At 38.8% G+C, this 26,378-nt stretch overlaps 1 protein-coding gene across 2 annotated transcripts in view; it reads right to left on the reverse strand.

Moving 5' to 3' along the window:
* klhl29 (kelch like family member 29) overlaps positions 1-26,378 on the reverse strand; it is an 89,795-nt gene that overhangs the window by 11,245 nt on the left and 52,172 nt on the right. For both annotated transcript variants that reach the window (XM_077740989.1, XM_077740996.1), the window contains exons 7-13: positions 24,770-24,908; positions 20,614-20,810; positions 17,725-17,837; positions 16,219-16,365; positions 5,873-6,071; positions 1,267-1,449; positions 70-250 (exon numbers count right to left, since the gene is read on the reverse strand). In XM_077740989.1, coding sequence (XP_077597115.1) covers positions 70-250; positions 1,267-1,449; positions 5,873-6,071; positions 16,219-16,365; positions 17,725-17,837; positions 20,614-20,810; positions 24,770-24,908 — 1,159 coding nt within the window. The remainder of the gene's footprint in view (positions 1-69; positions 251-1,266; positions 1,450-5,872; positions 6,072-16,218; positions 16,366-17,724; positions 17,838-20,613; positions 20,811-24,769; positions 24,909-26,378) is intronic.

Below are 26,378 nucleotides of genomic sequence, written 5' to 3' on the forward strand. Positions count from 1 at the left end.
AGAAAAATGAATCTATATGAAAGATTTTCTAAGGGTTTTAAGAGATAAGAAACATTGAACAGGACTCACCTCTCCACGTGGTCTAGATTTCCAGAGACACCCAAGCCTCCAATGGCGTAGAGTTTGCCATCGTAGACCAAGCTGTTGTGTCTGCAACGAGCCACCGTCATGCGGGACACCAAGTTCCAGTTGTCCAGCAAGGACATGTAGCACCAAACGTCAGATAGCATCACGCCGGACTCTGTACCACCTGCACAAAAACAGCCAAAAACACAAATTTAGTCATTTGCCATCGGGTTTATTATCTAAAAAAGAGAGTTTAATATCTTAGAGTTTAATATCTAAGAGAGAGAGTTTAATATCTTAGAGTTTAATATCTTAGAGTTTAATATCTAAGATAGAGAGTTTAATATCTAAGTACTGTTTAATATCTAAGTACTGTTTAATATCTAAGTACTGCTTAATATCTAAGTACTGTTTAATATTTAAGTACTGTTTAATATCTAAGTACTGTTTAATATTTAAGTACTGCTTAATATCTAGGTACTGTTTAATATCCAAGTACTGTTTAATATCCAAGTACTGTTTAATATCCAAGTACTATTGAAACCAGCTCTCAATTATATTCATGAGAGAGTTTAATAACTAAGAGAGAGCTTTTAGTATCTACCAGAGAGTTTATTTTCTAAGTACTGTTTAATATCCAAACAGGACCAAAAGACCGGCGACCAAACGTCTGGTCATGCAACTGAAAAAGCGGTTGACAGTCCCTTGTAGGTGAACTCAAAGACAAACATTTCCATTCCAATTTTAATACTTACAGAAGGTAACTAACAGGAGTCCATGTTGGAATTTTTGGGTTATTATACTGATGAATAAGCACTTGTAAAAATTCACTCTGACGCCATTTAGGAAAATAATTTAGCCTTGGACTAGCATCAAGATCTGATTGGCCCACTTGTTAAAAAAAAAAACCTGATTTCCCCGGTGAACACGGTTGTCCCCGCCACTGTACACATTTCCATTTAAATGAGACACCCGCCTGGAAGACCAATCCTATTGTGGCTTCAAGGTGAGCGCACGCCTGGTTGGTTTCAAAAGGGGGCGCAAATGGGGCGAGACGCTAGAAAAATGCCAACACTACGGAGAAAAAACGAACCAGAACTGCGACGCCCTTTTCACGCTCTTTAAATAGTTGCTAAAAGTCAGATTCTGACCTTGAACGTCCCCCCGGTTTGCTGCACAAGTCTTGAGAAGTGGGTTCACCTGATAGGTAGATGTTATCTCCGGCCGAGATGACGCTGAAGAACTCTCGGTCGTAGAATGGCAGGCTGGCGAGTGGATACCACTTGCTATTCTGAGGGTTGAAGCAGGTGACCGCTGTCAAGGAACGCTGGTTCATCCCGATGGCCTGGCGTCCCCCCACGAGGACGATCACCTCTGCCACACCTGTAGAGGAAGAGGGTGATGAAGGTGGACAGATGGTAGGAAGACTCTCGAGGGTTCCACTCTAAACGGATTCTTTTCATATGGTGTCAAAATGTGATATGAAGCAATGTATTATTTAATAAAGGTATACTTTTGAATGACTAGGATTGCTCAGTTGGTTGGGATAGGCTTCAGCACCCCTGTGAGGATAAGGTAAATGAAAGAATGCTTTTGATTATAGTCATTCATTTTTCTAAAGTAGTTTATAGTTTATTAAGGGTTGATTGTATTATTTATTAATGCATTTTGAAAATGAGTTTTGAATAAAGTTCTACCTCAGAAACATTCACTCCTGAAAGTTTGTTTGCAAGAGGAATTGATTAAAATAAAGCTTGAAAATGACAGTAATGTTCACTGTTAAGTGGGTTGGCGGCACTAGTTTTCCATAAAATTATCCAATTTGGGGTCAAATGTTAGGTCAAAAAACACAGATTTTAACGAAAAATAAAAAATAAATCAATAAACATCTCTTAATAATTTTGCCACATTACAGAAACAGATTAACAATTTTTAAATTGAGTATTTCATTATAATCCTGATTGAAATACACCAAAATATCCCTCAAAAAAATGCAATTTTTGGTGCTGCAACTCCTATACGAATTCCAATGTTAAGTCAGTTTGGACACTTGTATCTCCAGGGAACAGAAAACTGCAATAGTGTTTCAGTAGTACACTTTAAGTACACACAAGCACACACAGTGGGCGGGATAAAGACAGCAGTGATCCAGAACACACAAACAGGCTGGCAGGCTGCCACTAAGCGACTCCCAGTCGGGCGACAAGACGGCCGCCAGACCTGAGTGAGCAGTGTATTTGCGAGCAACAGACATCCACAACAGAGGGGGGACAAGGACCCTCTGATACGGGTGGTCAGCGGGAGGGTCGGTCAACCGGGAATGAGGAAAAAGCTAAAGGAATGGGAGGGGGTTAATCTTCATAGACTGGAGATATCAAGGCTAAAATGCACTTTATCTATTTGTTGTTGTTGTTGTTGTTGCCCCTATCGATTTTTCTGCTCGGTATATTCTTTCCCCCTGCTGATTTTTTTACCTTATAGAAACCATATTTTAAAAAAAAAAAATACTGTATACGTGTAGGATTTTTAAAATTATTTTATTTTGGGGTATACAGGGTTGTTACGCCTCAATTTTTTCTGTCACTCACCTTGAAATAGTAACATTAATGTGATCTGTTTTATCATAAGTATACATAAATATTGCGCAAAATTATAACATACACATGTAAAAAAAATTATACCCACAGATACCCTAGAATAGCTGTGTGGGACATTTTTATCTGGCTGCAGGTCTATAACCATTATGTCTTATCAAGCTCTCTTTTTACTCCATTTGCTCTCATTTGCTAACCCTGTGATTTGTCTCCCGGGGTGCTAATTTGCTATGACGATGTTGAGGGAGGAGCCCACGGCGCCCCCGAGATAGTGCAAGCGAGTGTGCGTGCGTAATAGAATATTTGCTTTTCTACTTAGCTGTTGAAGACTGCAAAACGCCCTCCAAGTATGAGTATAGTACTCCTTCATATCCAGCAGGTATTGCTATGTTCTATTTTGTTTTTGTAATTTGACTTAATTAGGATTTTAAAACATTATTTTTATAGTAGTATAGTGGTCTTACCTGTTTAGAACAAATTTTTGCACTATTAAAAAAATTCTCTTTTGAAAAATCAGTCTTTAACAAATAAAAGATTGAGTTTACACACAGAAGGCTAAGAAATTCAATCAAAATCGAGTCTATTAGGACCAGACAGCCGTTTCTGACCACCATAAAAAAATTTCAACTCTCTACACTGCACGGTTTGGACAAACATAGCGAGAGAATCTTAACATACACCCATAAATCAACTTTTATAAGGATTATAGACAATTGGCCATCCAATATAATTGAGTAAACATCAGAATTTATTTTTCTGACACAGCCCCATCAACTCCCCTAGCAACATGTGATTATTTCTGACCGACTGCCTTTTCCCTGCACTTTCAATGTCTAACTTGTCAAGCAAATGCCGCCGGCTAGCAGGACTGTCAAAGTTACAACCTACCCAGCGACAGGTCGCTGCAAAAGTCCCCTAAAAATCCTTACAATTTGGTCAGCACATGTTCCAGCGCCTGTAATGAATTCTGGAAAAGGCCACGGCAGATTTTGAGTGAGTCCAGCGGGTCGGCGTGGTGGATTGGCTTCACCTAAGCTGGATTTATTTTCTCTATGTCCGCACAGGATGAGATTTTTCCCGATAAGCCGCCAGAACGTCGCCGCCTCGTAACTCGCAAACGGCTGACTGAAAAACCTTCGTCTTTCGTCTCTTAGCCCGTTCTGGGTCAAACAGAATGTGAAGACAATCCCTCTGGTTTTTCATTTTCAGGTTCACCTGTCAATCCTACGGGAATGACAGACATATGCTAACTTTCCTAAGCATGAAAGACAGTTCAAAGCCATGTGAGCGACGTGTTCTTTTTTTAAACCAACTCCGTCTTGCTTTCATGTTTTAAGAATTAAATTAACCAAAAGACAAGGCAATCTTCAAAAAGCGTAAAGCTCATTTCATTTTGGAAAATAAAAAAAAACGTCTTCAAGATGTTAAAACGTTTCCAATTCAGCCAAAAAGACGTTTTTTCGTAAACATTAAAGGAAATCGGTCCTCAATTAACCTGGGCTTTGTTTTCGTAAACATCAATGACCGATTTAGTCATCAAATAAATTTTGGCAAACACCGGAGACAACTTAACGGCCGGAGTAAACGTCTTAATCGCGTTTAAGTAAAGAAACCCGTAGAAAATCCACAGAGCTGCAAGTAATCTCACGCCGCATTTCCTTCCCTGAGACAAACGTCCGGGCTTAATAATTACTCGTAGCCGGACAAAAATCAACAAAGTCGAGGTTAAAACGTTTTTAATTGTCTTGGCGAGCCTCTGACGGCTTCACCTTGCCCGCCTGCTTAAACGCGGGTGCGACACTTTCAATTAAAGCTTGAAAGAGAACCGCCGCTATTGGCTAGGAGGGACCGCATAGTCGGGATCAACTCGTGTTAATTGGAACGCCGCCAAAAAGCAGCGGGGGGTGCCGGCTGTTGGAAGGCTTTAATGCGAGTTACCGGAGATGTGATCGGTCGCCGGCTGGGCAGCTGGAAAAATCTAGAAAACATTCTTGCGTTACATTAAACTAATTAAATAAGTGAAGAAAACAGATCTGCAAAAATGTGTGTACGAAAGTATGTTTTTATCGTCAATTTTTGTTAATTTTGTTATATTTTATTTGCCATTCGATTAGTTTTTAATTGAAATGTATGTAATGAGCCTTTATTTTTTATACTGCGTTTTGAGAGCACCTGCAACACCAAAAATTATTACACGAAAAATAGCATTAAGCCTTCACAAAAAAAAAATTGGTGCAAAAAACTGATTCCTAATCGTAGCTTCAACCAAAACACTATTCATCTATTTTTTGGTGACATCTAAAACACTATCCCTGTCTCTAAATCACACAAAAAGTTTTCCATGAACCACCAAAACTGCACCAAAACTTTCCTAACTTCAAATCCAATCCAATTTAAATACTCAACTAAAATAAAAAATACCCACCAAAAGTTTCCATCATGTTATAACAAAACTCAATCAACTTCACCAACCTTATGAAAAACACTTATTCAGTTTCCATTTTACTCTAAAAAATTCTCTAACTTTCCTTGTCAGTTTTTTCTTTCCACTTCAAACTTCTTCACTTTCATTGACGACATTGAATGAGTAAAAATGTACTTCTAAAAAAGACGAGAAATACTATTTGGTACTTGTTCCTCCCTCATGAGTAATGGCTCACACACTCAAACACACAAACATACACACTCACCCACCCACACTCACAATGCACTCAAAGTCCACAGATTGACTTTGCTCAGCAAGAAAAGCTTCACGGATGGCAGTTCTTTTTCTTTCTACGCTCGACAGTCTTATCAACAGAGCTCAGGTGGCGCCCCATCTGCTTACGCGCCTTTTTACCCGCACACTACACACACACACCAAAAAACAACACACGGACACACATTCAAGGACTAAATCATCAGGCTTTTTAGCAACTTTCCATGGCTGGGGTAATCAAAATATCACACTATTCTATTCCAAAACTGTTTTAATAACTTCCCACCTTTTAAAAACTAACTTTGCGTCCTACTATTTTTGTCCGTTATTATCAAAGTATGAAATATCCATCAAAAAATGACACAAATAACCTTGACCTATAAAACTAAATGAGTGGTAGACTTTGCCTAGACTTGTAAATGTATTATTATTAGCATATTTTGTCCATAATAGGTTTTTGTACTATTTAATCAACACAAGGTGAAGTATCCTAACACTAGGTTGTTTTGCCTACCTGCTGTGAGTCTTGGCCTGGCGCGTGGCGTCTGCATCTCCTGGCGAGCGTGTGGCAACATGTGGTAGCGTTTGGCTTCGTTGACCAGGTCGCGGCAAGCCTCCGACGACTTGATCAACTCTTCGTTATCTACCACGTTGAGCAGGTAGGACGGGTGGATGAAGGGCAGGCGAACTGATGCCAGCAGATCAGACAGGTGCTAGAAAAACAGAAAATATTTCATTTAATTTACATCATAATCAGTCAATTTTGATAGCATGATAATCCATAAAAACACTCAACATGATCGCATTGAATGATATATTTTTTTAAGGGAGAACAGAGTAAAGAAAAACAAAAATAAAACAATATATTCCTTTCTAATGTCTGCTGCTTATCCAGACAGGTCAAGGTACAACCTAAGGTTGGTTTTTAGCCAATCAGAGCACAAAATGAGACAAAAAGCCATTCACAAATTCAGGAATTTTTTTGGTTACTGTAGCAAGGCAGGCATAAGACACAGAAGACATTGTAGACCTAGTTAAAAATTTTCTTAGCTTTATTTATTTAGCTTACCATGTTTTTTGGCATGTGGAAACATTTGCATACCCAGAAATAGGACTAGGGATTGGTCAAAAAAATTAAGATATTAAATTGGCAATATTACATGTATTGGATTATGATAAGAGAAAAGTCCAACTAAAAAATTTAGGTCGTAATATTAGTAGAGTGCGTTGATATATTGATCGACCAAAAAGATTGTCCGTCCTAGATTTAGCATCTAAGCGGAGGTACAGTTGCCAAGGCAACGTGATATAAAGCCGCAGATTGTGTATGCTTGTTTTTAAGTGCTGTGGCCTGAAACCCCCGCGGGAGACTCGTCTAGTGCCACAGCAAAAAGCTGTAAACAAGCCCGCTCCGAGTGTCACGGCAGCGGGTCGACTCCGACCGGGATGACCTCGGCTGGCTCCACGCCACGTGGCCCAGCTGGACAGGGGTGAAAAAAGAGACTCCCAGACAGGGGGGGAAAAAGCCAGTAATAAGCCAAACATCTAACCTCATGCACCTGAGCTCTAGTTTGCTCGGAGAAAAAGTTGGGTTTAAAAATTCTAGCCCGATACTTTAACTTAGCCATGGGAAATTTGGTCTCCAGATTGGATGATGAAATCTGTCAAGTAAATTTGGAGGAAAAAATGGAATTCTAGCATAGTTTTTTGGTCATAATTGGCGATAGTCAATTAATTGGTCAGCTAATTCTATCAATTTCAGGACAGAATATTTTTTTAAGTGGAGTATAGGTTGATCCTGACAATGACAAATAAAGATTAGGCCTGAGAAGGGCTAACAGTGACCGATCCAGTCCAGAAATGTGATCTATTTAGGCCAGTCTTCCCAGTTTAACTAATTTAATCTTAGCAATAAATAACAAAATTAATTCCAACATGGAAAAATGAGGAACTTGTAGCATAACATGGCAAAAGTGGCAAGTAGCAAACAATACAGACGAACAAAGACTAACAAACATACGGGGTTTAGATAGATTGACTCAAGTTGATTACAAAGTATACACAGTTGGTTACAACAGCAAAAGTCCAACTAAACTAAACTACATGGTTCTACTGTCAAGTAATAATAATTTAATTGTGCAAAAACTAAATTGAATATGCCTGAAATGATTTCATTGGAAATCCTAACATAGCAGATGTGAGTCCATCATTTCTGATGGTTAAAAATATGAGTTTGATAGTAGCCGGTTTCATAAAATCAGAATTAAATCTCAGAATCTATGGCTGGTATAAAAAAAAAAAAGGCAGGGTGTGAGGTTGGGGGAAGCGTAGGCGAGGGCGCCCGTCACGGCGGACATCTGCTGATGACATTTCCTCTCCGCGAGCCCCGCAGATGGGACTGTCGGCTACCGGCGCCCACGGGGGAGCTCGCCGTCTGCCAAAACAGTTTATCAAACAAGCCGTGCGGGTAAACACGGGCGGGACCTGCCAGATTTAAGAAGTGCCACTTCCCCTGCTCGCCGGCTGACCTTCAGAGCTCAATTAAAGCTTTTTTTTTTGCAATCCTGCTTAAAAAAAATAACGTACTAAAACCCTTTCAGTTTAAAACAGAACACAAACTGTGGCGGAACTATTGGCGACAACACTTGAATTTGTTCCGTCTTTGTGAAAAGGAAACATTAGCAAGCTGTAAAACCATAGCGTTACCTCTTCTATTTGTATGTTATGCTAACTCAGACCTTGACAAACAATAAAGTATGAAATAATGCAGCTCGAGTGTTGAATAAAAGCTTTTTTTCCAGACAAAAGCTACTCTGGTGGGGATGAAAAGACAGAGATGGGATGTCCTCACTGACTTTGTATTGAGACTTGGACTCTAGCAAGAGGACACCAATTAACGAGCAACGCTTACCTCACGTAGCAGAAAAATCAATACGATTCTCGCCATGGAGCGAGTGGAATATATCATTTTTATTTTTTTTTAGTCTTGGGTTGGGCTGTAAGTCCTGTGGGAGTTTTTCTTAAGTGTCTTTTCTTTAGCAACTGAAGAAAATGGGACTTTTCAATTGAAACGTGCTAGCATAAAGTGCTATTTTCTACATTTTTATGAGTTATTTTAATCAAAACAGGTTATTTAGATAAGGAACTAAATTAACTTTAAATACATAAAGTCCTTTTTACAATGTAATTCCGTTTCTAGGCGTCTTGAAGTCCAAAAACTGTAAGTTGAGGACACAGCACCCTCGGCAACGACCACAAAAGGTACACCAGACTATAGCGAGGGATTACTCTAATCTCCAAATAAAGTTTAAACTGTCACAAAGCACCCCGCAAAAAAAAAAAGATGAATCTATCAAATGATGTGAAGAGGAGGCGGTTGCCATGGCAATCAGCACTAGGGATTTCCAAAAGTGACAGTGACTGTCTCGATACAGTCCTCAATTTAACTTGCTTTTTTCTTGTTCCCTAAACTAAACTTTCTGGGGATGGAGTAAAAGGGAGAGGATTTTTTTGGTCAAATAAAACTAACATGAGTGCACCATCTGTAAAAATCCAAAAAGATTTTTGCAACCAATAGTGGTCTATAAAAAAATGGAGGTGGTACATATTAATGTGTTGGTAATTTAATGTTATGCGGTTAATAATGGAATTTTTCTGGTAAGTTTTGGTCACAAAAAATAGCTATTTGTAGTTTTTGATTGAATCCTGTGAGGGTTTTATAGATAATCAGATTTGGTCGCAAAAAAATTAGCAATTTGAAGTTTTTGATCGAATCCTATGGAGGGTTTTATAGATAATTGTATTTAATCAATCCACATTTGTATCATTATCTTGACAAAGTTGGACAAATATTATTAAAAAAATTGATAAAATAATCTTTTTTTGCCTTTTTAAATATCTTCCCGTTCATTTAAAAGTTAGCACAGCTGAATTGTGACACTTAAAGTTTGAATTTTAGCAGAACAAAGCGTTAACTATTGGTGTTTTTCACCAGAAAAAATGTAAAAGACGTGGCCAACTGGCAAATAGCGAATCAGCGGGGCTTCTTTTTGCACGTTTGTTTTGGCTTTTGAATGATTAATGAAACAAAGCCAGCTCCTCAATGCATTGTGGGACATGTACACGCTTCTCTTTCCTAGCTTACTATCAAACTGGTTCCTCCGCCTCTCGCTCTCCGTCTACGCCGCCGCTCTTCGCTCGTCCTCCTACGCTCGCCATGGAAATGAGATGCACGCTCGCTACGAATACTCAAGCTGTCAGTCTACAGTTAGGAAAAAAAATAAAAGGAGGCCAGAAGTAGAGAAAGTTCTCGAGATTGCCCTTGTTTTGAGTTTTCTGAATTATCAAGACGCCAAACAGCAGGGGGCAGTGCAGTGCTACGACAGCTGGAAAAAAAATTCAAAGAATAGCGACGAGTGTGTGATGCATAGCCACGATAATAACATGATTATCTGGCTCTGCCGCAGGTGTGTTTACGTTCGGCGGCGAGGACGGTTTTGGCCACGGGATGAGAAAACTGGGGTGTAAAATCGTTGGGATGATCTTTGTTTACGGTAAATTAAAAAAAATGGGGAATTGGGTTAGTGAAAGACGCTATGCTTAGAAAAATTGCATGTTTTCTAGATGAAGAAACCCTTACTCGGACATTTCGTGGACGGATAGTTCGTCAATGGACGCTATTTTTAAGGCCATCTTGTCTAGACAAAATAGTCATCGTTTTCCAATAGAATTTTAATAACTTCTTAAAAGCTTTGGTGTTCAGATCCGAACCGTTTTTCTGCATTGCGCTCATTTTTAATGACGAATAGCGTGCAAGCGCTAGCTTTACCCAACATATGGAAGCTCTCCACGGGAGGTCCGAGCTCATGTGCAGCAGCTACTTTTAGCCTTTTTTCCCCGCTTCTTCTATTCTCTCAGGATGAGGAGACCATATGCCCAAACAACGTGACTCCCAACATGCAACTATCCCTCGCTAATGGGTTCCGATAAGCACTCTGGCCACACAAAAAAATCAAAAAGATGCGCCAAAATCTCTGCCCTAACACAATAAAAACACTACAAAAAATGTCAACACACCTATACACAACTTAGAGTTGTTCTACCATGTTTTTAAAATGTTAGGAAAGCATAACACCTGGAAAAAAAACATACCAACTCCACAACAGATCTCCAGATTTGAACCTCAATCTCAAAACTGCAAAGCACAATTGCTAACCACTTCCCACCGAACCACTCCATAGTCCAAAATCCTAAATTCCAATCAGAAAAAAACCCAGAAACTCCATTCTGATGCTATATATAGCATTAGCTAGCTATGAACTACAGAATTCTAAATAAAAATATTTTCTGTTACCCTCTCCATAGTCGCCACAGCAACATATTACATCAACCTTATTTACACTGGGAAAGAGACAGCCACATATTGCTTCAGAAATTCGAAACGCAAATACATTACAGTGGCCTGCCCCAGTAAGAATTTCCATTAAAGGCCTACGATTTGAAATTGCTGAAACAAATAGCCCACAAAGGGTCATGATGTCTACCTGGCATTGAAAAATAGACGACTCTCCTCCGTACAAATGAAAAACAACCCGTGTAGAAGAGCCAGGCCCCCCGAACAAAACCCGTTCGACTGCAATGAGAACGCCGTGCGCACATCAGGCGTGAGCAAAATACACTGAGCGTTTGGCCAAGAACGATGCTTTCGGGTGAGGGGGAACGAGAGAGCAGACGGGGGAAGGGGGTGCCGTGTCGCCCTGAGCCGCCGCCGACAAGTGCGGCGCATTTCAGCATGACTTCATTGGGAGAAAAGGAACACGTTGAGCTGGAAGACTTCTTCTTGCGTCTCCTAAGTTGTCGCCCCAAAACGAGGACATGTAGGGGTAAGGGGAAAATATGAATGAATAAGTTCAGGGATGAAAATCTTTCAACAAAAAGCTCCTTACAAGCAAGAAATTCTACCAAAAAATGCCACTATATCAACAAGGGCTGGCTCTAGAGGTGACTGTGTAGTTCCCTTCAAAGAATTCTAAATTAGCCAAAGCACCTTCTCTCTTCATACCTGGAAGTTAATAACAATTAATTCCTGTTTCTGAATATCTTAGCAAATCATTTTAAAGCCTGGTTTTTAGACCAAAAAAATTGCAATTGCAACAATACCTTTAACAAAGTATATGTCATTGTTTAGACATCTTAGATTAGATTTCATCTTGTATTGATAAAATTTCTTGGTTGCAGTAGTAAGACTGACACAAGACACTGTAGACCTAGACAAGAAAACAAAAAAATCTAATAAAACTAAACTAAAAAACTATTTTCAACCTATACTAAGGACTAAAGATGGTAACTAACCCTCAGCCACAATCTTACATATTTACATATAAATCTTCCCCAAAATACACTGTCCCTTACTAAATGAATCAAACTAAGTATGCAAAGTTATGAACATTCTGAATGCAGTAGTTGTGGAGTACTATTCATCTACTAGGTAACATTACAAGAGATTCCGTACAGGGTAAGCAAGCATAAATTTGACCTGCTCCGGATACAAAGTCGCCACGGTCCAGCGCCTACATCCATCTGGCTGAACACATCAGGACTGAGCACGCACTGGGACCACACAGATGTCCGTGGAGGTCTACAGTTCACTGGCCTACAGCAGACGGCACCCAAACAGCAGGCGACACATACGTACTAGAAGAGACAACTACTTATTTACATCCAAAATGTACTTTTCTGTGTCTGTATTCTCACCCACTACTGTGACAGTCAATTCTCTTAAGTACAGGATAAATAAAATTATCTAATCTAATTAAATATAAACTGCAACAACCTCTCATTGGTCAAAAAACATGAAGATACCAGATTTTCCGCACTAAAAAACATACCCAGACTACAATAAATACCCCATCTTGAAATCTATTCCATATATAAGACGCACCTTAAGGGAATTTCACACAATGTATACAAAGCGCATCACACTATAAGACGCACTGCCATCTCTAGATACGGAATTTAAACATTTTACCCAAAAAAAAGCCAGTTTCATTCAGATGACAGAAATTTGATAGGCATACTTTTTCATCCAATGCTGAAAGGCGCATAGACATTGTAGCATTTTTTTTGGTCCAAAGTGGCCACTTGGGCCATTTCCAAAAGGTCCTTTCAAAGACAGATTTCATCTGTAAAGATTTTCTAGATGGAATTTCACTTCTGTGATGTTTTTTTCTACCTTCAAATCGACTCAAAGTGCTTTAACAATCCTGATCACTCACAGGGACACATAAAGGTCACTAGCTAAGGATTAAATCCCCTACTTTCAGGTTGAGAAACAACAACTGCCCTCTTTGTTTCTTTGCTAACAAATTTCAACCAAATATCCAAGAGAAGCCTTTTTCTTCTCACTGCCTGTTAAAGTCCTCCTGTCACCTCAGGGGGTGCTTTACTCCATTCAATAGACTAAACGTCACTGAGCCAGAGTCCTTTTCCTTGCAAAAAACAGACAAAAAAAGAGCAAAAACACAGTTTAAAATCCATTTCTATGCTCCGAATTCAACGTTTTTGGATAAAAAGTCCTTGTGTTCAAGTTCTATGTGGCTTTACTTTATATTTTGACCAATTTTTAATTTCATATCGCGACTCATCACAGCATAAAGTCAACGAGTATTTACTACAATTTTCCGTTAAGTCATAACTCTCTGCTAAAAATCCTTACCGTCCATTCAACAACACAAGCTGTTAAAAAATATATTTTTCTCACTTAATTTGTATTTGTTATGGTTCTAAGGTACTCTTGGTTATTTATTTTTGAATAGATTCAAGTGTGTTAAAAGCTCACCGATCAAAACTTGGTAATATCTAATTCTGCAAATTTCCTGCCACGTTTTTCCAACATTGGTGACCACGGGAGACTCATCCTCGCTTTCATTCGGCGCCGCTTTGTATCTTTACCATACTAGTTCAATTACTGGAGTCCAGTCTTTGCCAAAAGCCCTGAATGGGACCTCCATTAGGCCTGACGCCGACATTTCATTTCATAGCGGATCCTATCTGGCCAGGTGACAAAAGAGCTTGATTAATTGTGTCTTTGGAAAGTGGCCAGCCACTGTAGCCTAGCTAAAAAGGACACTTAATGGCATGTTTTGCCTGATAAAAAAATAGAAAAAAAGCCAGCCTAGCCATTAGCGGGAATAACAATGGCCCAACGTGACATTTACGGGCCGTGGACCAAAATGAACGTAGTTTAAGGTATTACTTCTTATGCTTATGTATGACTCATATTAATAAACTTGTGTCATTTTCCACAGCCTTTTTTCTAAAGTCAGAACAAATGATATCAGAGGACAAAAGTGCTTTAAGGCACCCGAGTCCGTATTTAAAACCGATTCCCCGTCGTCCAAGATGACAAAAATGACCCCATTTTACCTGCAGAGTCGCTTTTAATTTAGCCGTTGTCTTGTGAGTTCAAAGGCGCTAAAGACTTCATTGCCACGAGCCATTAAGCCAGGTTAATTGTATTTTATGGCAGAAGAAAAACTTGCCCGCAATCGTCCTTCAGAGGAGATTGAAATGCTCGAGTTGTTTTGTTCTGACTCCACTTGGGCGCCTTCTGAAAACGGATGTTGTTACTCTCTCACGTTAATCAACAGAACACCAGCAAATCCACAATAACCCTGGACAATAAATAAATAAATTAATTCATCTCTTACACAACTAACAAGATTTTAGTCTTGGAAAGTTTGGAGGCCATGATTTAAATTGTTTTCCATTCCATTACATCGCATTAGTAAGTCAACCACATCCTCATTTCCTATCATTCTACCCAAAAAACAAATATACAGAGCTAATTTAGTGTCAATGTCCCTCAAGTTGCACAAAAGCCGACCAAAAAGACTGCAAAGGCTAATCAACACAGCCCAAAAGACCATCAACTTCCCCATCCAGCATCTATGAATGCCATCATAAAATACAGTACTCACTTGATTGACTTACCAAGTAGCATTCTGACAAGTAGAAAGCATCCTCAACTCTCAAAAGTGACTTCCTTCTAAATCTAAAGCATATTTTTATGTTCTTGTCAGAATAGGCATGTTCAGAAACTGACATCAGAGAAGCTCTTGTCTCAAGACCTGTCCAAAAATACATATAATTTCACTTGAAAACACACTAATGTTTTCTTCCATCACCAAGTTATGTCCACGCCTCTTTTGGCAGTGCTATCAAACGTAAGACGACAGAGTGGCGGAAGAAAAGGACATAATATTTACCCGCCATGTTCAGATATGCCACTTTTCTGCTATACGGCCTGCAGCTCAAAACATACGAACAAAAATGGAGGCGTGCCCACTAAGGCATTGCGGCGTACAGGCGCATACAGACTAGCTGACGGCCGAAAAGTCACTGGGCGACATAGTGCAATGACATGTCATTAAAAGTCGTCCCAGGTTCCGCAGGAGTGATTTTCCGCCTCGGGATGAAGGAACCGGCCAGACGTGGTGCCACAGAAGCATCCGAAAGTGAGCCATTTTTTTTTTCCGTTCCCGCCCGGGGAGGTCAGAGGACAAGATTCCAAGTCGCCTCTCGATACGCTTGGATTGTTTCTTCCCGTTGTTTTTTTCTTTTCTTCTTTTTTTCCAATCTTCTGTACCTCTTCTCTTCGGCTCAAACACAAGGTGACCCCGGGTCTACCGTCTCCGGAATATAGGAATGGCTTGTTCAGACAGGCGGAAAAATGTCCCATTTTTTTGCCCCCCTAAAGTCGACTTCTTTGGAATAACTTGGTTGTCCATTAGAGGGGGAGATTGCTGGACTGAGTGGCTTGGAGGTTTTTGGATGGACATGACATGCAACGGGGGTCACTTGGTCAATAGTGTTTGAGCCCCAACAACAATGATAAGAGTATTGTACTCGGCTCTGGATAGTATGTATATAAATATATATATTCCGATTCAATTTCATGACAAACTGCCAACAATTCAACTAGAATTCACTTTAAAAAAACGAACTGTAAAGAAAACTACATGAAAAATACAACCAAGAACAAACTTTCTGCCAAAAAGTAACAAAATTTTTCCAAAACTATTACCATACAACATCCAGCATAAAAACTACAACTTGATTGACAGTCCAGATCTAAAATGACATCCTATGATCCTAATCAGTAGACAATAGATTCCATAAAACGTCAACACCGTCAGATCAGATAAAAACTACTAGCTTACTAAGACGCTAAGTACACATGATGGAAACGCAAAGGGACTGCAAGATTAAAGGCATAAAGTGAAAGCAAGGTCAGGAATAAGTAGCGTCGACAGAGTAACATTGATTTTAGACGCCTGATCGACAAGAGGGGGTGTGGCTTACTCTAGCCAACGCCCCTAAACGAGTAGACACGGCTTAGGATGGATGACTTTTCCAATGACGGACGTCTAGCAATTCATCCACGATATTGGCCTCCTCCGTCCTTGAACATGGCATAAAATCAGCAGCTCTGCAATCACCCCCAGAATCAATAAAAATCTCATGACCTGAGGTTTTAACGGCGAACGCAGTCGGGATTCGCCATTTACTTTTTTGCTTCTCCGCCCCGGGCTCCCCGAGTGGACTCTCTGTCCTGTAGGCTTTTATCGATTGGGCGCTACATGCTGATTTTGACCTGCTCTTTCCTGTTGTCGATATCCATCTTGAGGATATAACCTTTGATTGTGATGGACTGACTCGGGCAATCTTTCGAAGGTTTGAGGACAAACAAACAAACGAATGGATGGAGGGTGACTGTCTATTTGCTTTTGGGCTTTGAGTAAACTTTAGGCTAGAGGGGAAAAACACTACCAAAATGGACTGTTTGTTTGTTTATCTTACCTCAACTCTGGCGCCGGAGTCCTGCTTGATCCACTTGATGACCGTTTCGTAAACCAATTCTTCGGCTTTGGTGTTGAGGCTGTCATTGGACAGGTAAGCCACCAGGTCGTCCTTGGAAACGCTCAAAATCTCCTCCTGGGTTGCCACCTAATCGTCAAAAATATCGTAAGTGGACATATTTTAGGACCATTTGTGTCCTGGTTCTATTGTTGCAAAGACAGGTTGGTATTGTTCGCAAGTGCTATTGTTCGTCGACCCATTTTTTTTCCACCGCTTCCCTTTTTCCAGGCCCCGTCAAACCTCGTTCTGTCCGACTGCATTTTCCAATAAATATCCATCACAACATAAAGGGAGTAAATGAAACCCCGGTGTTGCACGGAAAAGCTGCTGGTCCGGCAAAAAAGGGTATATAGAGCTTTCATTTTGCATGACAAAGCAGCTAGAGGACTACAAGTCGGGGAGGGAGGGAAAAAAAGGGAAAAATATCGACAGATTTATTGGTTAAATGGAACATGTACCCTTTAAATGGCTGACTTAATTGACCTCAAGTAGCCCAGACTTGAGGTCATTTAAGATTTGACTGAAAATGTCTCCACTTGGAATATAAAATTAGCTTTTCACAAGTAGCAATTTGCAATCAAGTTTAATTACGAATGGCAAAAGACCAAGTTTTTATTTACTTTATTGGTTGCTGTGTATATTTTTGTTTGGCGGACTGGTTGATTAACAAGTAGGCTGAGAAGAAAAACTTTAATCATGAATTGTTCTGTTTATCTTCTCTTTAATTTGAAATAAATGACCATGTTGTATATATGTATATATTTTTATGTGTATGTATATGTAAGTACATGCAAGTAGATGCAAGTAGATGCAAGTAGATGCAAGTACATGCAAGTACATGCAAGTAGATACAAGTAGATGCAAGTAGATGCAAGTAGATGCAAGTACCTGCAAGTACCTGCAAGTAGATGCAAGTAGATGCAAGTAGATGCAAGTAGATGCAAGTAGATGCAAGTACATGCAAGTACATGCAAGTACAGGCAAGTAGATGCACGTACATGCAAGTACATACAAGTACATACAAGTACATGCAAGTACATGCAAGTAGATGCAAGTAGATGCAAGTAGATGCAAGTACATGCAAGTACATGCAAGTACATGCAAGTACATGCAAGTACATGCAAGTACATGCAAGTACATGCGTGTTTATGTATGTGTATATGTATGTGTATATGTATGTGTATATGTATGTGTATATGTATGTGTATATGTATGTGTATATTTCAGCAACACATTTATATATTTATTCATGTATTTATTTATTAACTTACTTATTAACTATCTATTTATGTCTAAAATGTCTTTTAGTGTGTCTGTATTCTTACCCTCTTGCTACTGTGACAACAAAAATTCCCGAATACGGGATGAATAAAGTTATTCAATCCAATCCAATCTGTTTCAAATCAGTGTTATAATACAAAGTGTTCCAAGCAAGTTTGTATTTACCTCCGGAAAATTCTGCAGTGCAAAAGCTTTGGCCATGTTGTGTAGCTCTGTGCAAGTCATGGCTTCGGCCATGGCCAAGACGCCCAGACAGTTTGCGGCCGTCAGTTGTTTCTCTGCAAGAAAGAAGAAGAAATAAAATCAAGATTAGTATTTTCAAAAAGGGAATCCGTTCCACAAACAACACCACGTCAAACGAGGGAAAGACGAATCATTGACCGAGGAAGGGGGAGGTCAGATCTGACGACCCGCCGGGGCAGAACACAGACAGATTGATTAGGTCGATAGCAAGATGGCGGACGTCGAAGATGATGTCGAGGGATTGTGTCGCAGCTTATCAGCTTTCGAGCTACCTCGACACGTCTAATAACTCCAAACGCCTCGCGGGACAAACAAACAGAGCGGGAATCGATCGCGGGGAGTTGGATTAGGGATTAGCCGGGGCACATTAAAGAGGTACATCTTCAAATGACCAGCAGGGGGAGAGCTTACGAGTAGCCTGTGATCCTTTACGAAGGAAGCTTGATTTCGTCTAAAGACCCTTAAAAGATTAATGTTTGCAATCAACACGCAATCAAAAAGACGGACTGGAAAAAACTGGTCTCGTGAAAGAGACCTGATTAAATAATTGCCTTGGAGATTTATTTATTTATTTTGAATTCTAGTCGGAAAATGTGGTGGGCCTGAAATTAAATGGCGGTCAGGAGAGGGGAAGACAAAACAAAGATTATTTTGGTTACAGTTTACTAACATTTTAAAGTAGTGATGTAACATTTAAACTGAATTAAATATTTCCACTTTCGGCTTTTAATAATTTAAGTTGTGTTGTGATGGTTTGTTTTGAAAGTCAACATATATTTTATTGTTAAACTAAGTCTTATGAAAACCTAATCAATAAACCTAATTGTGCTTTTAAAATAAAAAATGGTAAATCATCAAAATAAATCGAGAAAATTATCAGTTAGTTCGTTTTAAGCAAAAGTTCGGACTTTATTTTAAGACTAGTTTGACTTTTAGAACTGAATTTGGAGTTTCTGTTCCCGACTATAAAGCGCACTGGATTATAAGACTCACCCTCAACGAATGATACATTTTAATTTTTGTCTATATATAAGGCACACTGGATTTTAGGTGCTCCTTATAGTCGTGACAATCCGGTACTGATGGTTTCCCTGAATATTCTGTGAATTAACGTCAGAGTAAAGCAAAAGTAGGTCGAGAAGACGGTAACATCTGACACGCTATCACTTTCCGTTCTCCCAAGGACAAACGCTAGCACCTGAACGCCGCCCCCTCTTGCTCTAATGTGCTAAAATGTCATGAATCTTGTCGAGGCGGAATGAATTGACGTCTCCGTGGAAAATGAAGTCTACAAATGGCTTCCGTGTTTGCTTTCTCTTTTTTTTTGTGTGTGTTGTGTGGCCCAAATAGAGAAAAACAAATCAATAGGCGCCATTTTTTTGCAGTTGTCTTTTCTTGGCTCTCTCGCCTCTGACCTTTTTGTCGACAAAACGCTTCCCTGGTGTTCGCCGTAGCCCAAACAACTTATGAGATAAAATGCAAATGCTGACATTTCAGGCCTCTTTTTTTTATTGTTAAGGTCTCCCTTTTTACAAACTTTTAAGAGATGCACAACCTTGTGATAGACGTTGCTATCGAATTTTATGTCGCAAGGTGACACTGGCTTGGGATGATAAATTTTGAAAAGTTACTTTTTAGGCACAACAAAAAAACTTCACGCCGCAGAAATAAGTGCTTTTGCATGCGAGTCTTTCACCAAATTTAATTAGAGCAATCGCAATATTAGAACTAGTGATTTCAATAAAGGAATTACAAGAAAATGAACTGGTGAATCCCTTTTTTTTTTACAAATCCGTAGTGCAGTATTAAAATAAAGTTGCAATATAATAACGTCTAAACTATGTATTTACATAAACAGCTACAGAAAACAAAGTTTGACCTGCTATTTTATTGGGATTGGAGTTTTTATATATACATGTATATGTGTATACCATACATATGTGTATACCATACACATATGTATACACATATGTATACACATGTATACACATGTATACACATGTATACACATGTGTATACACATGTGTATACACATGTGTATACACATGTGTATACACATGTGTATACACATATGTATACACATGTATACACATGTATACACATGTATACACATGTATACACATGTATACACATGTATACACATGTATACACATGTATACACATGTATACACATGTATACACATGTATACACATGTATACACATGTATACACATGTATACACATGTATACACATATGTATACACATATGTATACACATATGTATACACATGTATACACATGTATACACATATGTATACACATGTATACACATATGTATACACATATGTATACACATATGTATACACATTTGTATACACATGTATACACATGTGTATACACATATGTATACACATATGTATACACATGTATACAAATGTATACACATGTATACACATGTATACAAATGTATACACATGTATACACATGTATACAAATGTATACACATGTATATACATATGTATATATACACACACATGTATACACACACATGTATACATATCTATATACACATACACATGTATACATATCTATATACACATACACATGTATACATATCTATATACACATACACATGTATACATATACACACATGTATAAATATACACACATGTATACATATACACACATGTATAAATATACACACATGTATACATATACACACATGTATACATATACATATACACATGCACATATAGTACATATAGTACATATACATATATACAAAGTGATATTCCACTGGCACGATGACAATGTTAACTTGAACACACTCACCTAGGAAGGAGACGCAGACTTTGCAGAAAGTGTTGAACTGAAACTTGTTGGCGGCCTCCAAAAGCGTTTTGGCGTTGGCCGAATCGATGACCAGCGAGCCGGTGTAAACAAACTCCAACAGCTGCTCCAGAACCTCAGCGCTGATGTTGCTCATGCTCAGCTTCAGCGCATCACCATTACGCGTCTCCCCTGACGACCTGCACCGACCCAAAAAAAAACCAAAACAATAGGTTATAAGAGGGCAACAACAGAATATTTCGGTAGAAAAAAAGCCCCCCATCCAGCAAATTCTGACACACCACCGTGAATTAAAGATTACATGCAGGAATGAGACGCCACGGCTCGGATGACGGCAATTTGTCCACGGGGGAGATATTAGGGCGTTAAGTAACACCTCAGCCATGTTTAATGTCCCATGTGAAACAATAATCTACTCAAGGGCGAGACAAATGGAAGCCCCCCCATCCCGCCCCGGCCCACCTCACCTCTCCACGCCGCCCGCAACCACTTTGAATCCCCTCCCTGCGGCCAAGGAAATATGAAAAGTGCTGCGTATTAAGATGGATGGTGCTCCTTTCTCTGTGTCCATCAAGATTGTGCAATTGTTTGTTTCCTTGTACATGCACCTGGTAAAGCCAATTGGCAATCAATGAATGGAATGCTATGTTGAAGGAAGCTGGGAAATTTGACCATTTGGTTTAAATGAGGGTTTTAAGCTAGTTTAAGTCAATAAATGTTTGTTTTTCTTTAAGTTAGTTTATATTTTGGGATGTTACTGATATGAGAAGGGGATTAAATGTAATTTATGAGATTTTGGATTAAGATTTAGAAGATTTTGGCAGATTCTTAAAGACTTGGTTGCTAAAAATCCAATTTTTTGACTGTTTTGAACACAAGGCTCACAAATATTAGATTTATTTATATTCTTGTCAAAGGAAACCTTGAAATAAATTAGCTGAATAGTCAGTTAAAATAGGAAGTTAAGTAATTTTAGTAATTTAAAAAGAATGAATGATTTAAATTAGATTTTTGTAATATGTCTAATATTAAGATAAATCAGGAACATGTTACTAAAAATAAAATAACTGTTTATGGCTCCAATACCACCATAATATAGATTTAAAATTGCTTATTTTACAGTGCCATTGACATCCAAGCCATTTAAATGGGATGAAAAATAAGTAAAATATCAATAAATTAACACACTAATAATATTAAATTAATGAATACATAAAAAACAAGTAAAAAAAACAAAAACACAGTTCCCAAATGTCTCATATCAAAACAACTTGGACGTCTACCACCGATTTTTCACTTTAACGCGTTTCTACATCTACAAAAAAAGAATAATAATCAAAATAAACCATGTTAAAACAGTGTACATTCACTACTAAAACCAGACAACAGGACAAGATGGTAAGACGATGGGTGCGATTAAAATAAGAAAAGAAAAGAGAGGAAAAAGGGGGAGAAAAAAGGGTGAGAGCATCCTTCCGCGGGGAGCCAGCAGCCATCCTTAGCGGGGAGGGATTGTGTTTTCAATAAAAGATAACCCCAGAAACCCCCATATTAAAAAAAAAAGCCCACCACCTTCACACCTGCAATAATATCCTGTATTGTATGAACTCAAAGACATTAGTCGTCATTTGACGGGGGAGGGGAGGGGGGAGTTCGTTGAGAAGGACATCCAAAAAAATAAAATAAAAAATAAGACATTTAATTGTCTCCGCATGGCTTTGTATTTTTCATTTTTAAATGTTTTGTCCTCCTGCAAAGCAAAAAGCCACATAGCGTTATTGACCTTTATTCCGCACAAAGGCCTGCCTGTGGGGGTTGGGGGGGGGGTTGGTGAGGGGTAAAGAAAGGGAGGCAGTAGGGAAGGTAAAATGGGGGGGTGAGAGATGGAGGGTGATGGTGGTGGTGGTGGGGGGTGTGGCATAATGGGACTGATAAAACTGAATAAGGATATTAGTGTTTGTGGGTAGGTTCAGGAATCATAAGTATTTGAATTAGAGGAATTAGGAAAATATACTACTGTTATTTATGGAACTGGTGCCCATAGTTAGCTGGGATAGGCTCCAGCACCCCTCGCTGTGAGGCTTGTGAGGAGAAGTGGTTTGAAAAATGGCATTGTGGGCTAGTGCGACTTATACTCAGGTAAGGCTTTTACTCGGGTGCGACTTATAGTCAGGTGAGGCTTATACTTGAGCGTAAAATACCGTATTTGGCAACTTTTTAAACTGAATTACATTTTATACGAATATATTTATTATTTAAAATGGCTTTTAGAGATCTTTAAAAAAGTTTTAAATGCAAAGAAGTCTAATGAAGTGCAATTTATTGTCTAAAAAATATGATATTTTAATCCCAAATAACGATAATTACTTTTCTAACTCAATCTCTTGTCAGATTTCACAAAAAAAATACCATAAAACTATTCAAACCAACTCACTGACTATATTTTTTCGGGTATACCTTCATGTTTTTTTGCAGGTCTCTCCATGATGAATATGCCAATCATCCGCCATGTTAACGGAAAATGATTTAGAACCTCAATTTCCAAACTCAACTTATTGGAAGCATTTCACCTGATCCAGTTTTTCCATTTAAATAACCTCCATGAAAAAGTCACTTTGTGAAAAGCCAGCCTGCACAAAATTGCCTTTGATATCAAAGTCATCCAAGAGGTGACAAAGACCCCCCCTGGCTGAATAAAAGTGCGAAGGTTCGTCCTGCTAGCGGCTAGAACAAAGAACGTTACGCATAAATCTAAAAGGGAATTGGGCAAAGTCCCGTCCTCCCCCCGGGGTGAGTCGAACGGCTCCCATTTTTTTTTTTTTTGTGGCGGTGAGAAAACGCGGGTGGATGGATGCCACGAATTAAATGGCGAGCGATCGTGCTTATTGGGAAATGCTGATGGGTGAAATGGAATTACGGGCCATGATCTAGTGCACTGGCCCTTTAAGAAGAAGCTAATGGGTTTTTTGGGGGGGTTTACGTTTGCGTGGGATCTTTATGGGTAACGTCTTCCAAGAAATTAGACGAAAATGGGATGGCTAAAAAATGTGGGAAAATAGAATGATTGCATATATAGGTGGTAAAAAGTTATAATAGATAAGCTAAATTGTGATTTGTATCTGGAGGATGTTTATAAGGTCGTATTATTGATATCATTTGGATGGGAATTGCAAATAAATTGAGCAGGTTAGGTTAAATGTTAAATTCCTAATTCTGTTTGTGGTAAAGATTTTGGATTTGACATTTGAAATGACATTTTGGTTAATTTAATAGCGATACTAGTGCTATATTTTATAATTAATCCAATGAAAATGAAGTACAATCATTTAAATAAGACTATCAGTAGTAGACGTCCAAACTATTTGAAGTGTTAAGGTCAACTAAAGTTCCCTGTTAAAATTTTAGCTTAAAACTTTAAAAACCTAAAACGAATAACTTTCGGGGACCGCCCGATGCAACATGGCGGACCAGATTCGGCCCCAGCCCACCTGTTTGACACACTAAATTTTTAGTTAGTTATTTTTTGATGTCTGACACAGTTTATGACACAAAAATTAAAATCTAGAAGCCGTACCTCATCCTAAAAGAAAAAAAAATCAAAAAATCAATCAAAAACTTTTTTACAAAGGCTATTTTGGTTAGATTTTGATTCAAATAAACCAGATTTTTTTTTTAAAGAAAAAACTCCTATCCTCAGTTCCTGACAAGCCGATTTCCTTCACACTGTTTTGGTAAAAATGTTTAAAAAAGCATCCGCTATGAAACTATGGAGGAAAATATGTCCTTAAAATTGTCCCATTTGCTCATTAAAATGTTAAAAATGGCGTGGAGTGGAATGGGAGGGGCTTGATATCAGGTGATGACCAGTTGTTGACCTTTTAGCTTCAGATTCAAATACATTCATTGGAGTGAAGGGGGGAAGAGAAGGGAAGGAATGGCTGCTGGCTCTGCGCTAGAAGCGAAAAAATAAATAGTCTTCACGTACCTGCAAGAAAGATGGAAAGACGGAACGAAAGAGGAAGGGTTTGGCTTTTTTTTGGGATGGTGGGGGGTTCAGATTGGAGTTAGGAAAGCGACACAAATGTGCCCTACAAAAAGAGAACGGGAGGATGAAACGCTGTCAGGAAAAAAGGCAAACCTTTTGACCAGGTCCTTGAAATACAAGCTGCAGGAAGCTAGAACATTTTGGTGGACTTCAAACTCTTTGCCTTCAACTATTATTTTCAGGTCTGTAAATTCTTTCGCTCGACGCTGTTGGTTGAGATCCTTCAACATTTCTGGGGAGGAAGAAAGAGAAGAAGAAGAAGGAAGAAAAAAACAGAAAGTAGACATTTTTTTGGTTAAGAAGTGGTTTTTGGGTTTTCGGGATCACATCGGCCAAGATGTTTCACCTATGTGAAAAAAAATGGAAATTTGGGAGGAGGGAAATTGGATAAAAAAATGTTGGGGTGGGAGGAATTAGCTTGCTACGATTGGCTGAGAAATTTACATTGAACAGAATCAACATAATACAGATCAAGAAATATTGGAGTGAATTTTTTGGTCATGAATTTTACTACAGTTCTGATAAATACTTCAGATTCCTCATAATTCACATTTATGCATAAAATATACTTGTTATATAACTTAAAATATGACCAACAATATTTAATCATCACAAAAACTTTTCAGGAAATAGTCAGTTTTATATTATAGTAGTTTTCGGTATATAGGTCGCACTTTGTTTTCGTTGTTTTCAACGAACACTGAAGTGAGACTTGTTTTTATTTATATTTTCGCAAACTTTATGTTTTTCTTAGACTATAGTTATGTAAAAAAGTGTTAAGCTTTTTCTTGGTTTTTGAAAAAATAAAAATGTACCTTACCAAAAATACAACTTACCGTATTTTCATGACACAAGTTGCACCCTCAACGAATGACACATTTTAATTTTGTTTCCTAATATAAAGCAGTATATTATAAGGCACCCTGTCTATTTTGTAGAAAATTTAAGACTTTTAAGTGCGCCCTAATAATGAAAATACAGTATCTATTTACCTATTCAATGTGTATCGTGCGACTTAACCGAAAAATACCGTAAAAATAGTCCAGTGACCTATTAACAAGACTCTAAAAAATAAAATAAAACGAACAAAAACTCAACACCCAGTAAACGGATTGTCCTACTTTAGGGTAAAATTGACTTCCCGCTTATTCCCCAACGCAATCATCTCTCCGCCTTTATGTCCGGACGAGAAACCGTCGCCAAAACCATGCAAATTTTCTGCCGTCTCGCCTCGTTGGGCCGACTGCGGCGACGGGTCGGAGGCGCTTGTTTTCCCGGCGTTTTAATGAGGCGCCGTGAGGGGATGCTGAGAGGAAATATCAGCGGGAGGCGGCTTGAAGGAGGGGGGAGGGACTTTACGCCACGCTTTGTAATCCACAAGGCCGCTTTGCTTTGCCAACGCACGCCAGCCATCAAGTGGCGTATTACCATTATGGACAATTTTGCCCGTGCCGTTATCGCTTTCGATTGCGAGCGCCGATGCTTGATACGACACTTGGAACATTTGGTAAACAGTTTGTGAGGCGGAAATGGACACCCCGCCATGTACTCGCTACTCACTGCTTTCGTAGTACAAGTTCGGAGTCTTTTTGGATAACTTTAACCACGTTTTTCCTCAGTCAGAAGAACTTATTTCTGCATAAAAGTTGACATTTTAGACTGTATAGTAAGTACTGTATTTACAGACACCCTAAAATTGCTT

Source organism: Stigmatopora nigra, chromosome 2 (genome assembly GCF_051989575.1).
Source record: "Stigmatopora nigra isolate UIUO_SnigA chromosome 2, RoL_Snig_1.1, whole genome shotgun sequence".
Classification (NCBI taxonomy): Eukaryota; Metazoa; Chordata; class Actinopteri; order Syngnathiformes; family Syngnathidae; genus Stigmatopora; species Stigmatopora nigra.